We start from the raw sequence: 21,927 nt of genomic DNA on the forward strand, positions 1-21,927 counted from the left end.
GAAGTGTTCATTTCTCCGTCACAGAACAACTCCTTAAGTTCTGATGAGATCCTTCACGAACACTTAAACTGGAGTTCCATTGGAAGAAAGCCAGATATCCATGATATTCATGAATGAACGGACGCCTTGTACCGCCGTAATGAAGTCATATTACCTGCGTGCTCTTGGTTGTGTAAGACAACTATGCAGATTATTAATGTGAAGTGGGTGCTAAAATCGTCAAGAGTTCGCCTGAGATTATCAAACTGCGATGCGGACTCATCTGAAATACAGGACAAAGTATATTATCTTCTTTAAATAGGGCCTATACGGTATTTTGCAATCATAACTATATGAAATTATAGCATCATATCGCTTTGCCAATGTCTTTAAATTCATTATTGAGTTTTAATTGATTGAGGGAATGATTCATCGATTTAAGTATTTGTTAATTCATCAATTGATTTGGTTGTTTAGAAAAAAAAAAGTACAAACCAAAGTGTGTATTATCTTTTCAACATTGGCTTGTATCGTGTTGATAGTGACATTTCATTCTGTATGAGTGATTTATCGTTAGTCTCGAAGTTGATTCAAACCAATATAACAGAACTCTGACACTCGGTATTGGTTCTCTTTATAATAAACATACACCAATACACTTACTCTGTCGGGAGGTCTGTGCTTACATGTTACTAGCACACACGGCAGCACAGACAAAACCACATACAAACTGGCATACATTCCAAAACACCAACGTAAAATGTTCATTGAATAACAGCAGCCAAATTACTGATTCGACAATTTATGCGTTTATTCAAAACGGGAAGCAATTCGCATGAAAAGACTCGAAACGCATTTATTCTTTAAACAGACTTTTATTTAATGTTCCATTGTAGAATTATTTCATCAAAATGTCATACTGTAATGAAGCCGTCACACTTTGCCATTAGTCAGTATTATTTGTTTCGTCCGTTTCCAAACTACCAAGACATAGTGTTTGTATAGGCAAGGAGGTGAGAAGATTTTTGTCTCACCTCCCTGGTATAAGGGAGCAGTTTAACTGTCTATATTTGTCTTTTTATTATTTCATTCAGCATGATAGGACATTGTGATCGCAAATCCCTCTCAAGATTTTGTCATGACAGAATTTGTGTGCGTCATTATATAACAGTCAATATAGTCAATTTCTATGATATCTTCTTGACGCTACCAGTAAACACCATTTTGAAACTCATGGTGAAAAATAACACGATGCCAATCTACAATGTCCTTGGAAACGTAGTCTTTAACCAGTTAGCAGAGTTCAAGCCGATATAGTTGAGGACTGATTTCATATCAAGAATGCACATACCGTTCACTGCTTATGCTTGGCTTTGAACCGATGCTTTCTCGATTTTGTAGGTAGCTTTACTGAGTATGCAATCGTATGGACTGCACCTATTTAACGAATCTGCTGATTTCTAACGGCGGTAGTTTAATATATTAGGTGTGATTCAATTAGTCCCTTTAAATCGACTAATGCATTTATTCACCTACTGATTTACTGATTGATTCATTTTTGCTCACAATACTTCCCGTAGATATCTTTAATCTAGGTTCAATTCCACTGGATAGTGGTCGCTGACATCCTTTGCCTGTAATAAAAAAGAAAAGAAAATATGGGTCACACAGACAAATAATGACAAACAAAATAGGGATTAAGGACAACTAGGTGTGTTGATTAGCGAAAGTGCCCAATTCTCTGTCTCTGACAGCTAGTTAGCCGAGTGTGATTCACTTGCTACACTTCATGCCTCCTTGAATGAGGTATACCATTCTCCTATGAAAAATTAGCAAGATGCGCTTCGTCTTGCTAAATGAAAAGTGACTGTTACATGTGAAAAAGTATAAAGGAGAACTTCGCCTCGGATTCAACCCAGGTACCAAAAAAAAAAAGTTTTCAATCAAGAAAGATAATGTACATCGATCTTTATCCCTAACGCTGCACACTGCGTCTGCAAGATGTATGACTTTACAAGTTTGAACTCACAATAATTTCAATTATTCATTATTTTCAATTTCGTCTTTAGTTCATTGATATTGATATGAACGTGATAATGTGATATGTAATGTGTGTCATATGCAACAAGAACAACACCATAAGAAAACATACCTTACTTGCCATAACTTTTTAATCGATAGAAAAAGCCTTGTCATTTTAGACGTAGCGCCATAAAAAATACTAAACTTGATATAACTCAGTGAAAGAGAGGGTGGTTGAAACGTATTTTCGCCCCTGCGTATTCTTTACGAAACTGGACAATAAAAGAAAGGGTCAGACTGCGGAGTTATATGTTTTCGCTAACCTTAGTAAAATATGTACAGAGCCAATGATTCCTTTCTACAGATCACAACCAGTTCGGTTTGCTGTAAGAGAACTGCTTATATAGCTCAAAACAATAAGCCAATTCGGGGTTCCACTTTGAGCATGAGCAGAAAAAGGTATCAGCAGATCATGGCGGTATTCAAATTCACTGAGATAAGCATATTATGTGATGTAATGATAATTCAAGTGATCCTTCTGTTTCAAGTGGTGCTTGCCAGCACATCCACCTGACAATATCAATAGAAAGAGATTATTATTACATTCAATGCAAAATAATGAAATGGATGCTTTCCAAATGCCAATGGAAGGATCATTCTGGTCACCTGGTCTGCGCAAGTTTATCCTTTGTTTCAACATGACTGATGAATTCCATAAATCGTTAGGTTGGGCAAGCTTATGCCTTCTGTCGCTTGAAACTAGTGGAGTTCCCAATCAATTGAGAAAGAAGAAAGGCCACTTGTACTCATGTGCCCATGAGCTAACCCCGAACTGGCTTATTGAGCAGACATGAAGAAAAGAAAATTCAAACATCTAAGCTTCCAAGATTAAATGTTCCCAAATTGAATGCAGGAGAACAGGAGAGAATGACAAGCAACATCCGATTAGAGTAGTGGACACTCATTCGTGTTATCAGTCAAAGGACAAAGAACTCACCGCGTAGTAGTCAAGATTATAGAAGTCGTCGAACTTGAAGACGGCGGGTTGGGAATAGGAGTTACAAAGTTGGGTTCCCGCTAACACGAACCTGGTGCATGAACAACAACAACAAAAAATGATAGTAATAACTTTCGATATACACGGGGACAAAGGCAGGCGTGCTAGAAATTCAATCGATCAAGACGAACAAATTCAAATGGGGGGAGGGAGATAGAGATAGAAAGGAAGTGCAGAAGAACAGCTAGCAAAGTGATCACTAACAGCAATGAAATAAACATATTAGTTCATTAAGAATTAATGACCGGTTACTGCAAACTGTGTCATGTGATATAAGTCGGCGCACTGCTTATTAATGAGAATAAAAGATAGATTGATAAAGAGAGGCAGAGAGAGAGAGAGAGAAAGAGAGAGAGAGAGAGAATCTCTGTTATAGTTACGACTGAACGAGTTAGTGTATGTCACCCTGCGTGAAATGTAATACCGCGAGAGTGAATCAGTGTTTATTCTACAGGAATATGTCCACGCGGTTATACAAATCGGCTCCTATTGAACACCCCCCCCCCCCAAAAAAAAAAAAAACAATAAAAAACAAACAAACAAAAAATGAAAAAAACCAAACACCAATAAACCCCCACAAAAAATAAAAATAAAAACACCCCGAAATGCATAATAAAATGTAAAGCAAGAATAAAGATACATATTACATAACGTGCCTTAACGTCAAAAGGCAGCATGTACATGGAAGACAAGAAAGAGTGCACAACTGACCTGTCATACGCACAGTCGGTGTTCCCAGAGACTGTGGTATCAGCGTCGTCCGGTATAACCCACTCAAAGCGACTCTCGCTTCGCAATCGGATGTTTGTCCAGTCTTCGTCTCTGACGTAATCGCAATCAGCGTTCAGGTCTCCCATAATGACAACATCCTGAAAAAAAAGGTCAAACGAACACAAACAAAGCAAATGACACAAGGTTGATATGAAGTTCAGTTACCTTTTCCCATCCCTAGTTATAGAATTTGGTGTTATAAGCCTTCTTTCAGTCGTCCTGTGAATTTTAACAGTCTGTAACACAAACCGGCCAGTCATGAGGGTAACGTTATGGGTGAAATGATTTAGTCCTACTTACAGGGTCGGGTGAGTGAGCCTTTAATCACAAAAATACAAAACCAGATACTTTTAGTTGTCAACAGGTGAGAACTCAATATTCGGAACCTGAAATTATACTGGAGACTATTTTCAGCGTATAAGGCCTATTATAGAACACCCCGTGTTCTCTTGTGTACACAATGTTCCCAGACACAAACAAAGTGTTCAATGGGTGACAAAATTACCTTAAGAATTTTAGTGAAAAATAAATAAATGAATAATGATATTTAGTTGAATATTGACAATAGCGAGTAAAAAAAGTAAGGAAAGTCAAGTTCCATTGAAAAGGAGTGAAACACGAATCGCACGAAATCATAGGAATACATAGATTCAGAATCTTACGTTTATACCCCACTGACTGACAGTGTAGTCGTACACGTCAGTGGTTAAGTCGATTTCAGCCACGGCGTCATCTGGTTTTGCGTGCAGAGCCATCGCTGCGAACTGTCCAACGGCTGGGAAAGACACAAATTTAACATGATAGGGTGAAAGTCAGCAAGCATGAAATAAGTGAAAGTGAGCGAAAATGACAGGTGTAGATTTCACTAAAAACTTAAAAAGCCAACAGCTTGCATATACGTTTGTTATAGATTGAACATCAAATTGATATGTGAAAAACTGTTTCCCCAGCAGACCTTGTGCTCGACTGGCACTTACTAACCAAAGAAGGCGGGTAATATTTGTTGTTGTTATTTTGTATTGTTCTACGTTTTTTTATTGTTTTTTATTATAGTCATATTTATGTATTGAATAAGACGCACAATACGTCTGGTATAGGTGTCTGTTATAAAATGCTTATCATTGCTTGCAGTATACATGGACTTTTATATACTGGCGATAACAACCGTGTGCAAAAAGTTGTTGAGAAACTGGTGTGTATCTGTCACCAAAACCGTGGTTGTTTACATTACAGCGTACATTAATATGTCATTTCAAATGAAATTAAAATAATCATGTGTATACGATATGCTGTATGCAAAAGAGACGGGTGCGGAAGGCATTGCGCACTCTAGAATTGTGCATGGTGAGTTTCATGTGTGTCATGAAAAAGCATTTTGTCACACTGGCGTCTCACAGGTGTGTCAATAAACAATGAACTCATATCTGTTTCTATTGTTACTGATAGTCATATCTACTCTATTATTCTTGCAGTAGTTACTATTATCATTATATTAGTAGAGCACCAAAGTGATCGGTAAGAACATCGTGTTTTCATATTTATTAATACAATCATGGTTATTCTATGAATTATCATCTAATCACTGTTACTCTGTTTCATTAATTTTTATTGGATTGTCTTTGTTGCTATTGCAGTGGTACAATCACCAATTTAAAATCATCTTGATATCAGTTGTGTATAGCGGGTGTTGGAAGAGAAACAATGATAAAACGGTATCAACCACGTTACTGGATTATGGATGTATAGTCGCTTGCGAGGATGCTATTCTTCGCCTTGGTGTTGTTAGAACCGTTCATTATTTCTTTTTAACGAACGAGAGCTGGAAAACGATTTTGTTTGTCTACATCCGAGTTACGATTATTCGCCTCCTATTTAATTATGGTTTGCAATCGGTATAGTAAGGTATGCAAAACGTCAATGGCAAACAAGCTGTACGGATGTTAAAGATCAGTTTATTTGTGTATTTAATTTCGCTTTACGTATACTTGTTGCTACTAAATGCCATTTCATATTAAGAATAAAGAGCTTGGGACAGAGCTAGAAATGTTGATCAAGTTCGCAGGTGCTCATGGCAATATATTGGGGTGTGATAGTTGGGTGGAAAATAATACAGCTTACCTATGTAGTCAGTTGATTAAAACAGAATGAAAAAACATGAAACGTGCTTACCTGTAGAAGGCGCATCAAACAACACCACGAATGGTTCCCGCTCAAACTTATCCCCGTCGTCAGGGTACTCGAACGAGTCTACGACAGTCATATTGTCTGTTCTGCGAGAGCAACAGAGAAAGTGATAATGTTCTAAAGTTCTAATGTTTTACCATCAGCACAAATATCGCAAATATCTTTGTGACATAATGATGATGTTTTCTGGTATGTTTAAATCTAATGATTAGTCACAACACACGAAACAGTAAAAAACATAATTTTATTTAAAGTAGATAAGATGTATAATGCTCACACTCAGACATACTGGACACTCATTATGGAATTCTTTACCAGATACAGTTACAAGTTCTCCAACTACAAATAATTCTTAAGGAGAATCTTAAAAGATATTTCCTATGGTTAAAGTTGCTATTGTGGAATACACGATGATTATAGATAATTGTGTGATTTTTGTTTTCTAGGGGTATGTATGACTTATCACCATTACTTAATTTTATAACGAAAATGTATTTTTTGTGTCTGTTTTTGTAATGTTTTGATCATAAAGTAATATTATTTCCTCTTATTCTCTTTGTTGGGGACTACCCCGACAAGACCCTGGTCTTTTGCAGTTTCCATGTTTCATTTGTAGTTATCATTATAGTTATGTTATGTATTGCATGTTTATGTACTCGTTCCCTGTCCTTAGTTTGTTATTGTACAAATTATATGTTTTTTTTAATGAAACAGAATAAATTTCAAGTTCACGTTCAAGTACAAGCTATCAATACACATTATTCATGGCATCTACCCGCATTTCCATAATGAGTATTTCAATCTCAAGAGAAGGGGGGGGGGGATGGTACCAAACTGTTGATGGGCCTTTCAGATGTATTCTTCAGGAAGACATGTCCTAGTCGTTTGAAATTATACTTTTCCATCAATGTTCATTGCTGTGTTTATACTTTGCGCATACGATGAATTAAACCGGTAATGGAATCATTATTAATTAACAATGTGCCTATGGTCATAAAAGAGTTGATTTTCTTGCAAAGTAAAGGACTACGGTACTTACTTGAAGAAAAATGCATATTGCTCCTTGTATGAGCTTCGACCGGCTCGTGTGGACATCCTTATGTCATATTGCTGGGATGAAACACTGTGTATTGAGCAATGTTGATGGGATATTAAGCAACAGTTTTTAAGTTATGCACATCAATCAAAGAGCAGTGGTTAAAAGTATTACAAAGCAATGTCCATAGGACCATTTCTGAGATCACATGTTGGTGGATAATTTCTATTTACAGTCTAGGACTGACAGACACATCCTATGGCATAATTTGTTTATGAATTCAGAAAACCTCAATACATATCACTTCAGGCCTGTGAAGTTGCATTGAACACAAAGCACGGCAAATGTCATGCATGAAGAAGACCGAACTTATCACGGCCACTGAGTAAACTGATGTCTATAATCATTCATGTTTTGTTACTTCGATCATGGAAGGTATTCTTTAAATAATTTCATAAAGTCAGTCTGTAAGAGAGTGACTAATTATAGATTAGTGTATAAAACCTAACCCTATTTGATTTCCTGAAAATAATCAGTTTATGATATGTGCAAAGAACAAAAGGTTCATTCAATTAATTAATATTCCTTAATACTGGGTCTATGTATTCTTGAATTACAGGAAACAAAGATAAATAAGTGAAAAGAACAATACGAGGTATTTGCTACAGACAGATGTCTTGGAAGGCGGTAAAGTGACATGCATACCATCACAAGTCATTGTTAGGGCCGGTGTTTAGATGAAATAAATAAAGATAAAAAACAAGGATGTATGTTTGAGTCCAAGACCTTTCCAAAATATACCAAAAGCTTTGATCCAATATAAATAATTAATAGTTACTTGAAAAGATAGCAAGCTTGCTGGTGACGCGGAATCATAAACGATAACAATAAAAAAGACTCGTTTTCATAAAAAATTCTTCAATTTGTTCACTATGCATGATTCCAGCAATAACAGTCTTATCGTGTACTGAAGAGCACCGACTTTACAGCGTTACTAGAAATGCTTGTAAGAGGAGCAACAAGGATTACATCAAGAACAACAACAACAACAAACAGGTTTGATGACATTATATTCTACCTGTTAACCTCGTCCAGCAGTTCATAGATAGCCACTTGGGAACTATCTCTTATCTCTTGGATGAGAACCATGTCGTATTTGAGGATTATCTGCATCATATGAAAGCACGAGAAAGGGTGGCAAAGAAATGGCAGATCAAATGATTGTAAAGAACTCGAGAATGTGACGTAGACTGCTGTGTTGAAAATGTCACAATGGATCAGCCCCATACAGGAAGTACCAGGGGAAAAAAATCTTCGACATTCGTCTACGAGAAACATAAATCTTTCCTCCTATATCGTCTATGTCAAATTAAAACAGTGATATCGCTTATTTAAAGATCCCACTTCATTCATTCATCGCAAAGAGGAGGGTGCCAACCCGGTGAAGGGTCCCCCTACCCACCCTCACAAGAAAACGGGCGAATGATGCCGACCCCGCCTCGTGGTTCACCCCAGGTGACTTGTAATAGTCAGCAAAAGGTATCAACCGGGCACACTCTGTGCCATACGCTTGAATGAATGAATGCTTATTTAGGACTTATGTAATTTATGTCATGTAGCGGAAGCCTCACTGTTTTTTACTCATAGCCCTACTTCACAAGAGAAGACGTCTTATGATAATGCTTCACGTTTTTGCGATACGAAAGTAGTTGAAGGTGTTTAGACTTAAACGTGAAATCTAATTTTGAGAAAAATATGTTACAAAACCGTGAAAAGAATCGTTTACTACGAGATTTACAAAAAACAAAAAACTCTTCAGGGCCTTTGCAGTGGTTCCAACTAAATGGAGCATGAACAGATACATTTTTACGAAAGTAGCTGAAGGTGACATACGTCCGTCAGAATAGTGACCACTTCAGGTTTGTCCATTTTAGCCTTTCCCATGGTCTGGACGTTGAAGGCAGAAATCTTCAAGGAAGATGCCGGAGACCAGCACACCGTCCCCAGGAGGACCATTAATAGAAGGATCCTGGCCATTTTCATAGAAAATGTTGGTCTCTGAAGCAGTCAAGACTGGAACAAGAAGCCTCACAGTAGGTCCGATTCCGGCAGGAGAAAGATTTCTTTTCTGACCCAGCATAAGCCAGCGATGGCAGATATAGATGCGCTTTTCCGAATGTTCATACTAATCTTTGGAAACATATGGCGTTTTCTCATTGGTAAAGGTATGTCATATTGACACTAGGCTGTTGTGGCTGAACCCCGTGCAGATCGTTCCGCAAACACGTGTGCGACCATAAACTGTCCACACCAACTGTGTCTCATATCGTACTCCTCTCAAACAATGATAAACCACCGGTAACGAAGTTGAAACTTCATCTTTTTTTCTTTGTTATTCATGAAATGTAATTTTATATTCATAAAGTTAGATTGTAAAGGGCCTTTATGTAAAACAGCATTCACCTGCTAATCTGTTACCCTGCCAAAATATATTGAAAACGATAGATTTGTGAATTAAAAAATTATCTTTCCAAAGATGTTTGTGTCTAGTCATGAAATATCCAATCTGTTGGCTATTGTTGCTGTTTATCGTTTAGATCGCTGTGTATACTCACAGTTTCCTGTGGTCGGATTTCCTCCTGAACGTCCTAGTATGATAAACCTCTCTCTCTCTATCTATCTATCTCTCTCCTTCTCTCTCTCTCTCTCTCTCCCGTACTTATATATATATATATATATATATATATATATATATATATACAGTATGAGTATACAATCCCATGTACATAATACACACACATAATCCTGTTTATTTTCATTTTTATTCATTTAGTGAGTCCTTCACACTATATGCGGCATGATTTATAGTGCAATTCCATACCAAATTAAAGTTTTACAAGGAGTAAAAGCAGACATTGTGGACAGTCCATTGGAACACTTGCGAGACAATAACATAGGTACCTCTACTAGTTTAGGAAGTATATATACACTTAATATAGTTGTGACTTTTATCAGCAAATTATGAAAACATAAATTATTTTAAATTCCACTAATTTTTAGATGTGATTATAATCAAAACCTGTACCAGTATTGTTCGTCTGACAGAGCTTTATTTGTTCTCAACGTGATCATGGTGTGAAATATGATTTCTCGGCCATGACTGATCAGGTAGTTACTTTCAATTCAATTCAATCATAGTTTATTTCCAATCATCGAAAATCAAAAAACATAGTACAAAGTATACATGTGATGAAATATCGTTTAAACGTTTGCAAAAGATTCATGTAATATATATACGAGACAAATTATAGAACAACATATAACATGTACAATATTTAGGAAAACAACACTGTATAAATACTTCGTGGGCGAGCGGAAAATAAATTCGATTATGGAAAATAGTGATCCACTAAAAAGCTTAGCTTGTCGGACGTGGATCGCTAGACAAATAATGAGTAAATTATATACTATTCTATAACAATATACATGTAATTATTTTGAGATACACCGGTTGGGAAAAAAATATAGAATACCAATGCTAGTGCCCGGACTTTCAACTTCAGAATAATCTCCCTCCTTTGCTCCTAGGGATTCATGGTCATCCCACGAGCTCTTTACACCCATGCACGACTCAAAAAAAAAAAAAAAATCCATGAGTCTTACAACCCACGAGCGTATGAACTAGACACCAAGTGAAATTGGCCCATTATATAGACACGAGGCAATTAAGGCCCACGAACTCGACATTGGGCAAAAAAAAAAGAAAGATCCACGAGCATGACAATACGTATATTATGCCTCGTGGTGTACTGCCAAGCTCGTGGGTCTTTTTTGGTTAGTGTTGAGCTCGTTGGCCTTTTTTTTGCCTAGTATAGTGTCGAGCACATGGACATTTTAGCTTGATATCCAACTCGTAGACCGTATAGCTCGTGGGCCTACTAGTATTTTAGTTGATGTCGAGTTCGTGTGCCTTGTTCACTAGCTCGTGGGCTGTATGATTACTGGTTATTGAGCTCCTAACATGCACTCGGGATTCTTGGAGGCATTGTCACTGATTGTGTGCGGAGTTCACGAGGAAAGTCGTTCTGGTATAGATGTAATGTAGAGTGTACGTTGCCTGTCTGGCATCAGACTGTAATGTAGAGTGTACGTTGCATATCTGGCATCAGACTGCGCGGGAAGGGCTTGACGGAAGGCGCTACGACACTTTCCAACCAAGTTACGGGATATATAATTTCCAATCTCTTATTATGCAAACATTCTCCAAATTCTGTAATCATCAAACAACTATGAGTAACTCAACATATGTTTTTGCAGATTGTCATTAGTAACACCAGGGATAGGATTGAGTGTAGTCGTGTATTCATGTGTTTAAAGTTTGGATGTGATACTTATTCTTCCGATGCACTCACTTGAGAAGATGGATTATGTAAACAACCACAAATGGTCCTTTCCGTCTTCCTCTTCATCCTCTACTGCTCAGCACATAACCATGGCTTTTAAACACTGTTTGGCTTCATACAAACTCACAGATGTTTTATTAAAGTGCATAATAAGCACTTCAAATTCAGTACGCACCAGCATGGCGTCCAGGGGTGATAAAGATGGCGCAGCACCAATTAAAACACTTCTTCTGAGCAGCTTTCAAGTCCCGACAAACGCCACACACGAAAAGTTGAACAACAGTAAAACGATTCTAACTGCTTGACAACAACGTTAAGATCTGTTGTAAGAACAACGACGAATTCAATAACAACAATAACAACTATATTAAATCTGGTTGAAATAGAGATTACGACAAGTCGTTGCCTTGGAAATGTCCATGAAGAGAACTGTTAGCCGTCTTCTGTCATAATCGGCTTGCATATCCGCAGTCACATACATTGCATCATTTTGTGACGTCAAGTTATGGAATTATGCGTCTTGTTTTGATAAAATACGACAATGTACACAGCACTGTTCTGATAATGCGTACGCATAATAAACAGAAGTGTTTGCGTTAGGCAATTTAATAAGTTAGACGTTAAGAGTTTTCAAAGAATAATCGGCCATTAATACGGATGTAATCATCCTATAAAGATAGCCTTACCTTCAATGGGAAATGAAGGATGGGGTTTGCAACCTTTTTCACTTTTTGAAGCCATATAACAGTGGACTGTGATAAGCCACGTATAGTGTCCAGAACGACAATTCATCCAATCTTTTCATCCACCCTTACAAAATATGTTTAATACAACTTTACAGCAACTGTCAAAGTGTGATGCTTATTTGTCCCCCCCCCACCTTTACACACATACACACAAAAAACAACCCTAAAACTAACGAACATAATCATCTGGTATAGAACCAGTCATTGTGTTTTATCTCGTTGTCCTGGTTTCAGTTGTCAACATAATAACCAGCAGCAGTTTAAATCCATAATGTGAAAAAAAATGCAAGGGTGTCATGTTAGACTCAGAGTCAGATACCTGGTTTATCTCTCAGCCCTATAAATGTAACATAATAGAGAATGGCGTCAAGCATTAGCATGCAAACCCCATGCTATGTGACACTCCCTGTCACAAGTAATGCCCAGAGCCTTCAACGTGATGAAAATCGTGCAGTAAAGTTGTTGTTGTTTTTTCTTTCCTCTCTTTCGTCATGTTCGTCAATTACACTCTCCCCGTGCAAAAGCGAATCAATTACAACATGATATCAGTCACCGATGTCTCCAGAATTGTGCTCCAACTTACCTCCAGAAACTTATCTCACGCCATCAGTCTGAAAGACAAGAAATGCAGTCTGGCCAAGAAACAACCCTGTTATCTGTCCCAAGGACTCATACTCGTACAGGAGACAAAATCCCACTCAGCTGCTACCTCACGCCTTTAGAATCAGCTCACCTTTATAGAGTATCTGGGAATTACCAATCTCTGGCAGTTTTCCAAAGGTCCTTGGAGACTTCTCTCTTTAATCATTAATCTGTCAATCATAATATACAATTTTGTTCCTTTCCATATGTAATTTCTCCTCCTTAATTCAAATTTGATTTAGCACCCTAATTTTGTGAAGCGCTGTGATACATATTCACTCGTTGTAAAAGCGGTATAAGTACCTCATTATTTCATTGTATTGTTGATAGAAGGTAAAAGCATTATAAAGCATAAAGTTTGTTATGAAATCATCCAGACGAAATGATGTTATGTTTTAAGTGCACTAGTATGCACCTCATAAATTGCTGTTGTTTAAGATTTAACGTTGACATGGTCGGGATGTAGGAAAAATCTTTAAGACGGCGGAAACTGCACTGCTGTTCATACGTAATCTGTCAACAGTCTCGAGGCGAAACATCAATGATAGACAAATACTCACGAAAAAAAGAGTGAGAGTATGTTGTCCAGCAAATGCCAGTAATCCATAGGTATTGTGTGGGTTTTTTTATGGACTGGTGCGGAATCAATAAATGAAATGGAGAGAAAAAAAAAGAAGTTGCAGCAAAACGCAAGACTTGGGTCATCATTCCAAATAGCTTCTTCAACGATTGATTTCGCAAATATGTATTTGCGGCAAATGTTTGAATACCAGGAACAAAAATAGAACGCAGGTGCGTGAGACCACTAAAAACATCTCCCTCCCCCCTCAAAAAAAAAAAGACAGAGAAAAGAGAGAGAGAATTGAGTTTTGGTACTGTGACTGACTGGGTCGATGTATGTATGTTTTCAAACATTAATAAATACTAATCTTGTAGAAAAGCCGTTGCTCCAAGCATTCTCACCAGGTCTGCCCGCAACTAGTCCAATACAGCGACAACTAATGCACGAAAGCTGATTTATTTACTGTGTAAAATGTATTAATTTAGTTGGAATAAATGTGACTTGGATGACTAGTTTCTAGATCGTCAAGGGGAAACATTCCTGAATTCGAAAGCGTCCGTAAACCAAGCTATTGAAACAGGACAGTTCCCATCGTTAGGCACAGCATGTTGACTCATCTAATGCTCACTAATGTAGTTCTTATATACATATGTAATTATATACACTTGTATTTGTAAGACAAAGGAGGTTATGACTGTACTTTCACATTACTTGAAACATTCATCCAAGAGACTGGTCTATGAAATAAATTTATGAACGCTTTCGCCGAGTATTCAGAGTAAACATGCATCTTGTTTTTCATAGCAGAATTTAATAGGAATTACACCAGTGACGTTGTATGTTAAAAGTCGTGTTTTAGGCTGATGTCAAACGAAACTAACAAATTCTGAGATGTGATTTCATGTGATTGAATATGCTTCAGCTACTGTATATCTTCCATCTCTTAACACACAGTATCATGCGAAGACACGTAGGCCTGTACAATTGTTTACGCATACAAACAGACTAACAGATACACACATGCCATGCTTCACTGGAGCAGCGGGCAAGGGCAAGGACGTTATTGCGTGCGTGTCTCTGTGTATTTTTATATCAAAGAGATCTTACAGGCACCTGTACAAATCACTTTGGTAAATGTGAGCGCTCGCGTACACGTGTGTGTGGGTGGATGATGGGATGGAATTTGACGGTGAAGGACAGACTTTATCTTGAATATTAATTTCATTCTTTAGAAATAATTCTTGTCTGAGGAGGTATGTAAATTTGTTTTAGAACGATCGGTGGTTGTGCTCAAAGCTTTCATTTGCCTGTCTTATATACAATTAGGTCAAGGCTTATGATTTATTTCATTGCAAATTGTGTTGAATGAGATCGAATTGAAACTTAATTAAAGCCGATATATGTCCATGAGCTGAAGGAGATGATGGGGAGGATTTTGCCGGGACATATTATATCATTACTTTCATCGTTGATTTCATGCTTTAGAAATGATTTTTTTTTTCTATCATGGGATATCATGATTGATGATCGTACTTCAATTAATATTATGTCAGTTTTCATTCACCTGTTTTTGACGTCATGAGCCAAGTTTAAAGGAAAATGTCATTAGAAATTTGGCAAGGAAACATTTTTGCATTGTGTGGTAAGAGAGGATAAAATTAAACATATATTTATGAATATTACTGAAACGGCAAGGCTGAAAAATCGCAAGGTAAGAAGGTTGCTCAAATTTAGTTTTGTATATTTCTTTTCCTCAACTAAGTCATGTAAGTAGGACGAGTTTAAGGCAAACAATGACGTTATTTTGTGTAAAGAGTAGAATTGATTCAAAATATATTGATCTTTGTCAATGTTTGTACAGAGATGCCCACACATGCACGCTTATACACGCAAATAGTAACTGTTTATACATGCAAACAGTTTATTTTGGGTTCTTGAACGCCAATGAACAAAAAAGTGTGAAATTGCTCTAAAGCTCTTGAAATAATTGGCATCTATATAGTCACATTTAACTTCTGGTAAGATTTCTTCCATTCCTTACCATGCGTAGAGTGTGAGAATTAGTTACCGCTATGCTATTGCATCTACGTACATGCACATTAACTTGATAGTACATAAGAATTATGCTATTAAAGCTACCCAGGGGAATCACCAGCTTTTTTTCAAGGGGGGTGCGTTTTGACACTAAATGTAACGAGATTTTTAGGACAGACATTTGGAATATAGGAAGCTCTCAATCCCTAGACTTTTACTGCTTTTTGAGGGAAACCTAGCGGGGAAAGGGCACCGGCGTAGCTAGGATTTCATCTTGGGTGGGGGGGGGGGGGGGGGGGGTAGTGTTAGTATGTGAGGGAGCGAGCAAGGGGGGGGGGGGGTGGAAGTGCCTATTCCTTCCCCCCCCCCCTCCTCCTCCCACGGTGAGAACTTTTTGCATTTTGATGTTGTAAATGGTGCAATTTGATGCAGGCTTTTTGCGTGTTTTTATCGACTTGAAATAGTCCCACTTGTTTAAGGTAGCAGTACATTTTGATGGAAATCGTTGTTGAACAATGTGCCTATAAACCATATCATTTCAAGAAACTTCTTGTATTAGTTCTTACACTGATGTCATGAACGCGACCGAGCCCGAGCAAGCGAAGCGAGCGAGGGGGGATGAGGGTGTGGGAGGGGGCCAAACCCCTCCCACGGTTAGAACTGAAATTGCATTTTGATGTTGTAAATGGTGCAATTTGATGCATGTCTTGCTTGTTTTATCGACTTGAAACAGTCCCACTTGTTTAAGGTAGCAGGATATTTTGATGTAGATTATTATTGAACAATTTGCCTATAAAATAGTATCATCCAAATAAACTTCCTGTTTTAATATTTACACTGAATATCATGAACGCGGCCAAGCAAAAGCGAGAGGAGTGAGCGAGGGGGAGGATGTGGGAGTGAGTGTCCCCCTCCCACAGTGAGCACTTTTTAGGTGATCCGAGTATCCTTCGGATCACCTTCTGTATCTGTACGGATCCTTTCTTCTTCTTCTTTTTCTTCTTTCTCCTCAAAAGTTGTGCAGCGGTTAGCTCAGAAAGTCCTCTTCCTATCAATTTTAAAATTATACCATATATGTATTATGTCCCAAAGACGACAGATCTAATAAAATCATAGTGATCAGTCGACCGTGACGTCACTATGACGTCATTATATGAAAACACATTCTCATTCACAACTCATTAATGGAATGGAATTTCTCAATGAAATTTACGTCACATATCAAATCAAGCTGATTCTAGTTGCGTTTTGATGTTGTAAATAGTGCAATTTGATGCAAGTTTTTTGCGTGTTTTATCGACTTGAAACAGTCCCACCTGTTTAAGGTACAATGTATCAGTACATTTTGAAGTAAATTGTTGTTGAACAATTTGCCTATAAATGGTATAATTTAAATAAACTTCTAGTAATAATTCTTGCGCTGATGTCATGAACGCGACCGAGTCCGAGCAAGCGGAACGAGCCGGGGGGGGGGGGGGGGAGGTTGTGGGAGGGGGTTGTCCCCCCTATAAATGGATTATGGAATGACAGTGTGAAACGACAAATTACTGGCAGCAATACCAGGAGAATGGCATAACGACTACATGCGAGCGAGCGGAGTGAGTGAGCTTGAAATTTTTGACATTTTACAGCCCAAAAACTGCAGTTTGTACCCATATTTTTTTGCTTTGGAAATTAAGGGGGGGGGGCGCACCGGGTGCAACTGCTGCCAATTACTGGCAGCCAATTACTGGCAGCAACATCAGGTGAATGGCATAACAATTAAATGCGAGCGAGCGAATATAGAGTGAGCTTGAAAATTTTGACATTTTACAGTCGAAAAACTGCCATTTGGAGCCATATTTTTATCGCTTTGAAAATAAAGGGGGGGGGGGGGGGCACCGGGCGCAACTGCCGGCAATTACTGGCAGCAACATCAAGAGTTGCATAACAATTAAATGCGAGCGTGCGAGCTTGAAAATTTCGACATTTTACAGCAAAACAAACCCTGCCGTTTGTAGGTACCCATATTTTTTTTTTTTTTTTTTTTTTTTTTGCTTTGGAAATTAAGGGGGGGGGGGCGCACCGGGCGCGACTGCTGCCAATTACTGGCTGGAAGATCAGGTGAAAGCATAACAATTAAATGCGAGCGAACGAATAGAGCGAGCTAGAAAATGTTGACATTTTACAGTCCAAAAACTGTCATCTGGAGCCATATTTTTTCGCTTTGATAATAAAGGGGGGCGCACCGGGCGCAACTGGCGGCAATTACTGGCAGCAACATCAGGAGAATTGCATAACAATTAAATGCGAGTGAGCGGAGCGAGCGAGATTGAAAATTTTGACATTTTACAGTAAAAAAACAAACAAACTGCCGTTTGTAGCTATATTTTTTCGCTTTGGAATTTAAGGGGGGCGCATCAGGCGCAACTGCTGGCAAATATACTGGCAGCAATATCAGGAGAGCATAACGATCACACGCGAGCGAGCGGAACGAGCGAGCTTGAAAATTTTACATTTTGCAGTAAAAAAAAAACTGCCGTTCTTAGCCATATTTTTTCGCTTTGGAAATTAAGGGGGGGGGGGGGGTGTCGCACCGGGTGCAACTGCTGGCAATTACTGGCAGCAACTTCAGGAGAATGGCATTACGACTAAATGCGAGCGAGCGAAGAGAGCGTGCTTGAAAATTTTGACATTTTACAGTCCCAAAACTGCCATTTGGAGCCATATTTTTTCGCTTTGAAAATAAAGGGGGGGGGGGGGGGGTGCACCGGGCGCAACTGCCAGCAATTACTGGCAGCAACTTCAGGAGAATGGCATTACGACTAAATGCGAGCGAGCGGAGAGAGCGAGCTTGAAAATTTTGACATTTTACAGTCCAAAAACTGCCGTTTGAAGTTCTAGTTTTTCCCTTTGGAAATTAAGAGGGGGGTGGGGGCGCCCGGTGCGCCCTTCCCCCTGGATCCGCCACTTGTAGTCAAGGGTGTCGGTTTATGTTCATGACTGGAAGAGGTATGACCAGCGAGGTGGCGTCGAAGTGACCAAGCGGGGGAAGGATGTCCAAAATCTGCACTACAGAGAGCATCCCCTGTAAATTGTGCGTGTTTGTTTGTGTGTGTGTGTGTATTATATACATGGAAAGGTTAGGAATTAGACAAGGTCAATTCTTTTTATTGGCAATGCAAGACATTTTTATATAGACTAGTATGTACAGATAAAGCAACACTGCAAAATCAATGATCTAGCTTTGATATAACGAAGCGTAAGGTACAAATGTGTACATTCTACATCACACTGCGCAACATTGTAGCAACTCTTTTTGCCGTTCGGATGTTCTGAGTACACTGCGCACATCCTGCATATATGCAGAATGCCAACCAGGAATCACGCTGAATCACAATCTTTTGTCGGGTCCGGGCTTTTTGAACAATGTTTCACACTATGTACCTATTTAATTATGGGTAAAAGAAATCATAGAAAAATATCTTATTTCTTGATCACCCTTTCATTCAAAAGCAGTTTACTAACCCTTGAATTCCTATTTTGGTAAGTCTTTTTTTTGTCACCAGCGGATGGGGGGGGGGGGGGGGGCACCCCCTACCCCTCCGTAGTTACGCCACTGCTTTTGGGTGAGATAATTGGACAGATTTCTAACAAAAATGCAAGAAAATCTTTTCATCGCGGGAATTATGATTATGTGGGGTGGGGCAAATGGTGCGCTTACCTTCCAATATTTTTCTTGACAAAAGCAAGAAAATCTTCTCATTTCGGGAATGATTATGGGGGGGGGGGGGCAAAATCAAAATATGCTTGCCCCTCCAATATTGTTATGGGGGTAACTTTTTGTTTTTCTGTCACGAAAAAAGGTGAGAAAATCTTCTCGTCTCTGGAATTATGGAGGGGGGGGGCGGGCAAAATGATATGCTTGCCCCTCCATTTTTTTTTATGAGGCTAGGGCTCGCTCTTGGGCTGGCTATATGGATTGGTCAGAAGTAACGTACATAGACCCTACATACTTTTAAGTAGCACACCTACATGCAAACGTGTACGTGCTCCTTATCGTTCGGATGTACAGTACGGTCGATAAATAGTAAACACTGTATAGAATACTAGTAAATATGTATAAAATCAGTGCTGCCAGAACCAAGAGTGCGAATTGTATATGCCCACGATTTTTTTTTTGTCCCTGGTGCAAAATATAAACAAAAAAATAGAAAAGAACAATTATTTAGCGTCCAGCGTTGAGGTCGCTCGCAGATTGAAGTTTTTTTTTTTTTTTTTTTTTTGCGATCTGAAAGGGGGTGCGTTCGCACCCAACGCACCCCCCCTGGTGACGCCCATGCCTACCCCTTATTTGCATTGTTACTTCTGGGCCCCGTTGCAAGAAAGTTGCAATCAATTGCAAATAATAGCTAATTTTGAAACAACCATTCTGATTGGCTCAGGGTCTGCCCTATTAAGAAGACATGCATGCAACAATGATTTTGATTGGCCAGTGACAATCAGTTGCAAGTTGCGTTTAAACGCAAAGTTTCTAGCAACGGGGCCCTGGACCTATATTTATTAATAGAAGGGTTCTTGTTTAACGTATCTTACACCATTATGATTTGATTTAACCATAAGGATTATGGTTAAATTAACGTGTCTGGTAAAAAAAACCCAAAACATAAGGATATGGAGCATTTTGGGTTGGACATCATCATCAAAATCCACTGAAAAAAAAATATCACAAGCAGCAACATCAACACCAACAGCCAAATCTCACTCGAGTATCTCTGACGTACGGACAGTGTGGACTAACGACTTGTTATCTCATTAAAACTCGGATCACGCGGATCACTCTGGCGCTCTTTCACATTATTTCATTCTTTGGCATTTCATACTATTGATTTTGTCACGATGATTTTATGTAAGTGGAAAAATAATAATAATAACAACAACAACAACAACAACAACAAACAAACAAACAACAACAACAACAACAAATTTCCCTAAGCGGTAGCAAAAAAAAAAGAAAGAAAGATAAAAGACAGACAGGGTAACACACACATACATGCACACGTACGGACGCACATTAACAAACACATGGCGGCTCTTTTTTTTTTTTTTCCTTACAAGGAACGTACGTGTGCATGTATGTGTGTGTTACCCTGTCTGTCTTTTTTTTCTCTTTTTTTTTTTGCTACCGCTTAGGGAAATTTGTTGTTGTTGTTGTTTTTTGCAATTATTTTTTTTCTCTATGAGGGGACTGCATTCTACAAGCTCTGCTTTTTAGCAGTCCCCTCCATTTCCAGCAATATTGTTTATGCATTTACCACAGTGACGTAACAGTTATTTGTATCTCTGTTGATAATAATTTACCTGTATCTCTTTTACAATGTTATTCTGTTCATCGCATTGTGGTACTGATTTCATGACGTCTGTGTATATGAGCGTTTCTTTGTATTTCTTATTATTTGTTTGTTGGAAGTGAAATAAATCAACTTGAACTTGAACTTGAAATAAAACAAAGTGAACAAAAAGAAACTGAAACTGCAATTTTTAAACAGTCTTTATATATAATCATCTCTCTTCTTTCTTATCTACTCCCTTCTTACTATCTTTATTTCTTCTTTTGTCTCCTATCAGAATTGTCGTCAATATGGCCATATAGTAACGCTACTACTACTACTACTACTGCTACCACTTATGCTACATTTTGTATCATCTTATCGATATAACTATCATCATGTTAATTATCATAACTACTGTTGACCTTTATTCAGCATATCATCTAGTAACGTAATCTCATTAGTGTCCACGAAAGTTGTTCATCATCCCTCATTAAACTAATATTCACCGTTCATGATTTAATGAAGAATGCATGATGTATTACAACAAAACAACGATATACAAATATTATCGTGTGAAATGACCAGCCGCAAATCTAAGCTCGTTTTAATATGATTTAAATCTAATTATAATTTCACGTTTTCAAAACACTTTCTGACCACACCTCTCTTTGTCGTCTCTTTCTCAGCCTTTTCTGCTTATTTCTTTTTCCCTTATCTTCGATAATGGTCTAAAGTGACAAACAACAAACAAAAAACATATACATTGATTTGATCATTTCAATAATGCCCGCTAAGTACACCTATGTCAGCAGTAAAAACGTTGAATAACGGATTCGAAAGGGAGGCCAAAGAATGAGCACCAAAACTTTTGTAAACATGATACAAAAGTTGTAGTTATTGTCATTTTTGGATTGTCTTAACGTTTTTTTACAAATCAGTTGTTATCGATACGTCCTTCGTTGAAATATGTGTAACCACTCAATCACTCTTTATGACAATCTCCATAATCTTTAGGTAACTTTGTGAATGTGTCACAAATTGGGCAAATGACTTCTTATGATACAAGTATTAGTAAAACTATTTCACGTGAATAGACGTGTGTATTTGTTCTATAACAGTGATGTTCGGAAATTTATATTTCCTCCCTTGTCGTTTTCTGGTACAGGGTCATGTTAAATA

General features: G+C 38.1%; 1 protein-coding gene across 1 annotated transcript; it reads right to left on the bottom strand.

Moving 5' to 3' along the window:
- Nucleotides 1-1,565: 1,565 nt before the first annotated feature.
- Nucleotides 1,566-9,141, bottom strand: LOC139722512 (deoxyribonuclease-1-like). Its single transcript, XM_071633799.1, has 8 exons — nt 8,943-9,141; nt 8,128-8,216; nt 7,053-7,136; nt 5,999-6,099; nt 4,492-4,604; nt 3,770-3,927; nt 2,999-3,089; nt 1,566-1,613 (listed from the first exon to the last, which is right to left on the bottom strand). The coding sequence occupies exons 1-8, from the start codon at nt 9,090-9,092 to the stop codon at nt 1,566-1,568; spliced, it is 834 nt and encodes a 277-aa protein (XP_071489900.1). The 5' UTR covers nt 9,093-9,141.
- Between the last annotated feature and the right edge of the window lie 12,786 nt (nt 9,142-21,927).

This window comes from Diadema antillarum, unplaced genomic scaffold (assembly GCF_040938485.1).
Source record: "Diadema antillarum isolate AM-2024a unplaced genomic scaffold, OU_Dant_1.0 scf00000167, whole genome shotgun sequence".
Lineage (NCBI taxonomy): Eukaryota > Metazoa > Echinodermata > Echinoidea > Diadematoida > Diadematidae > Diadema > Diadema antillarum.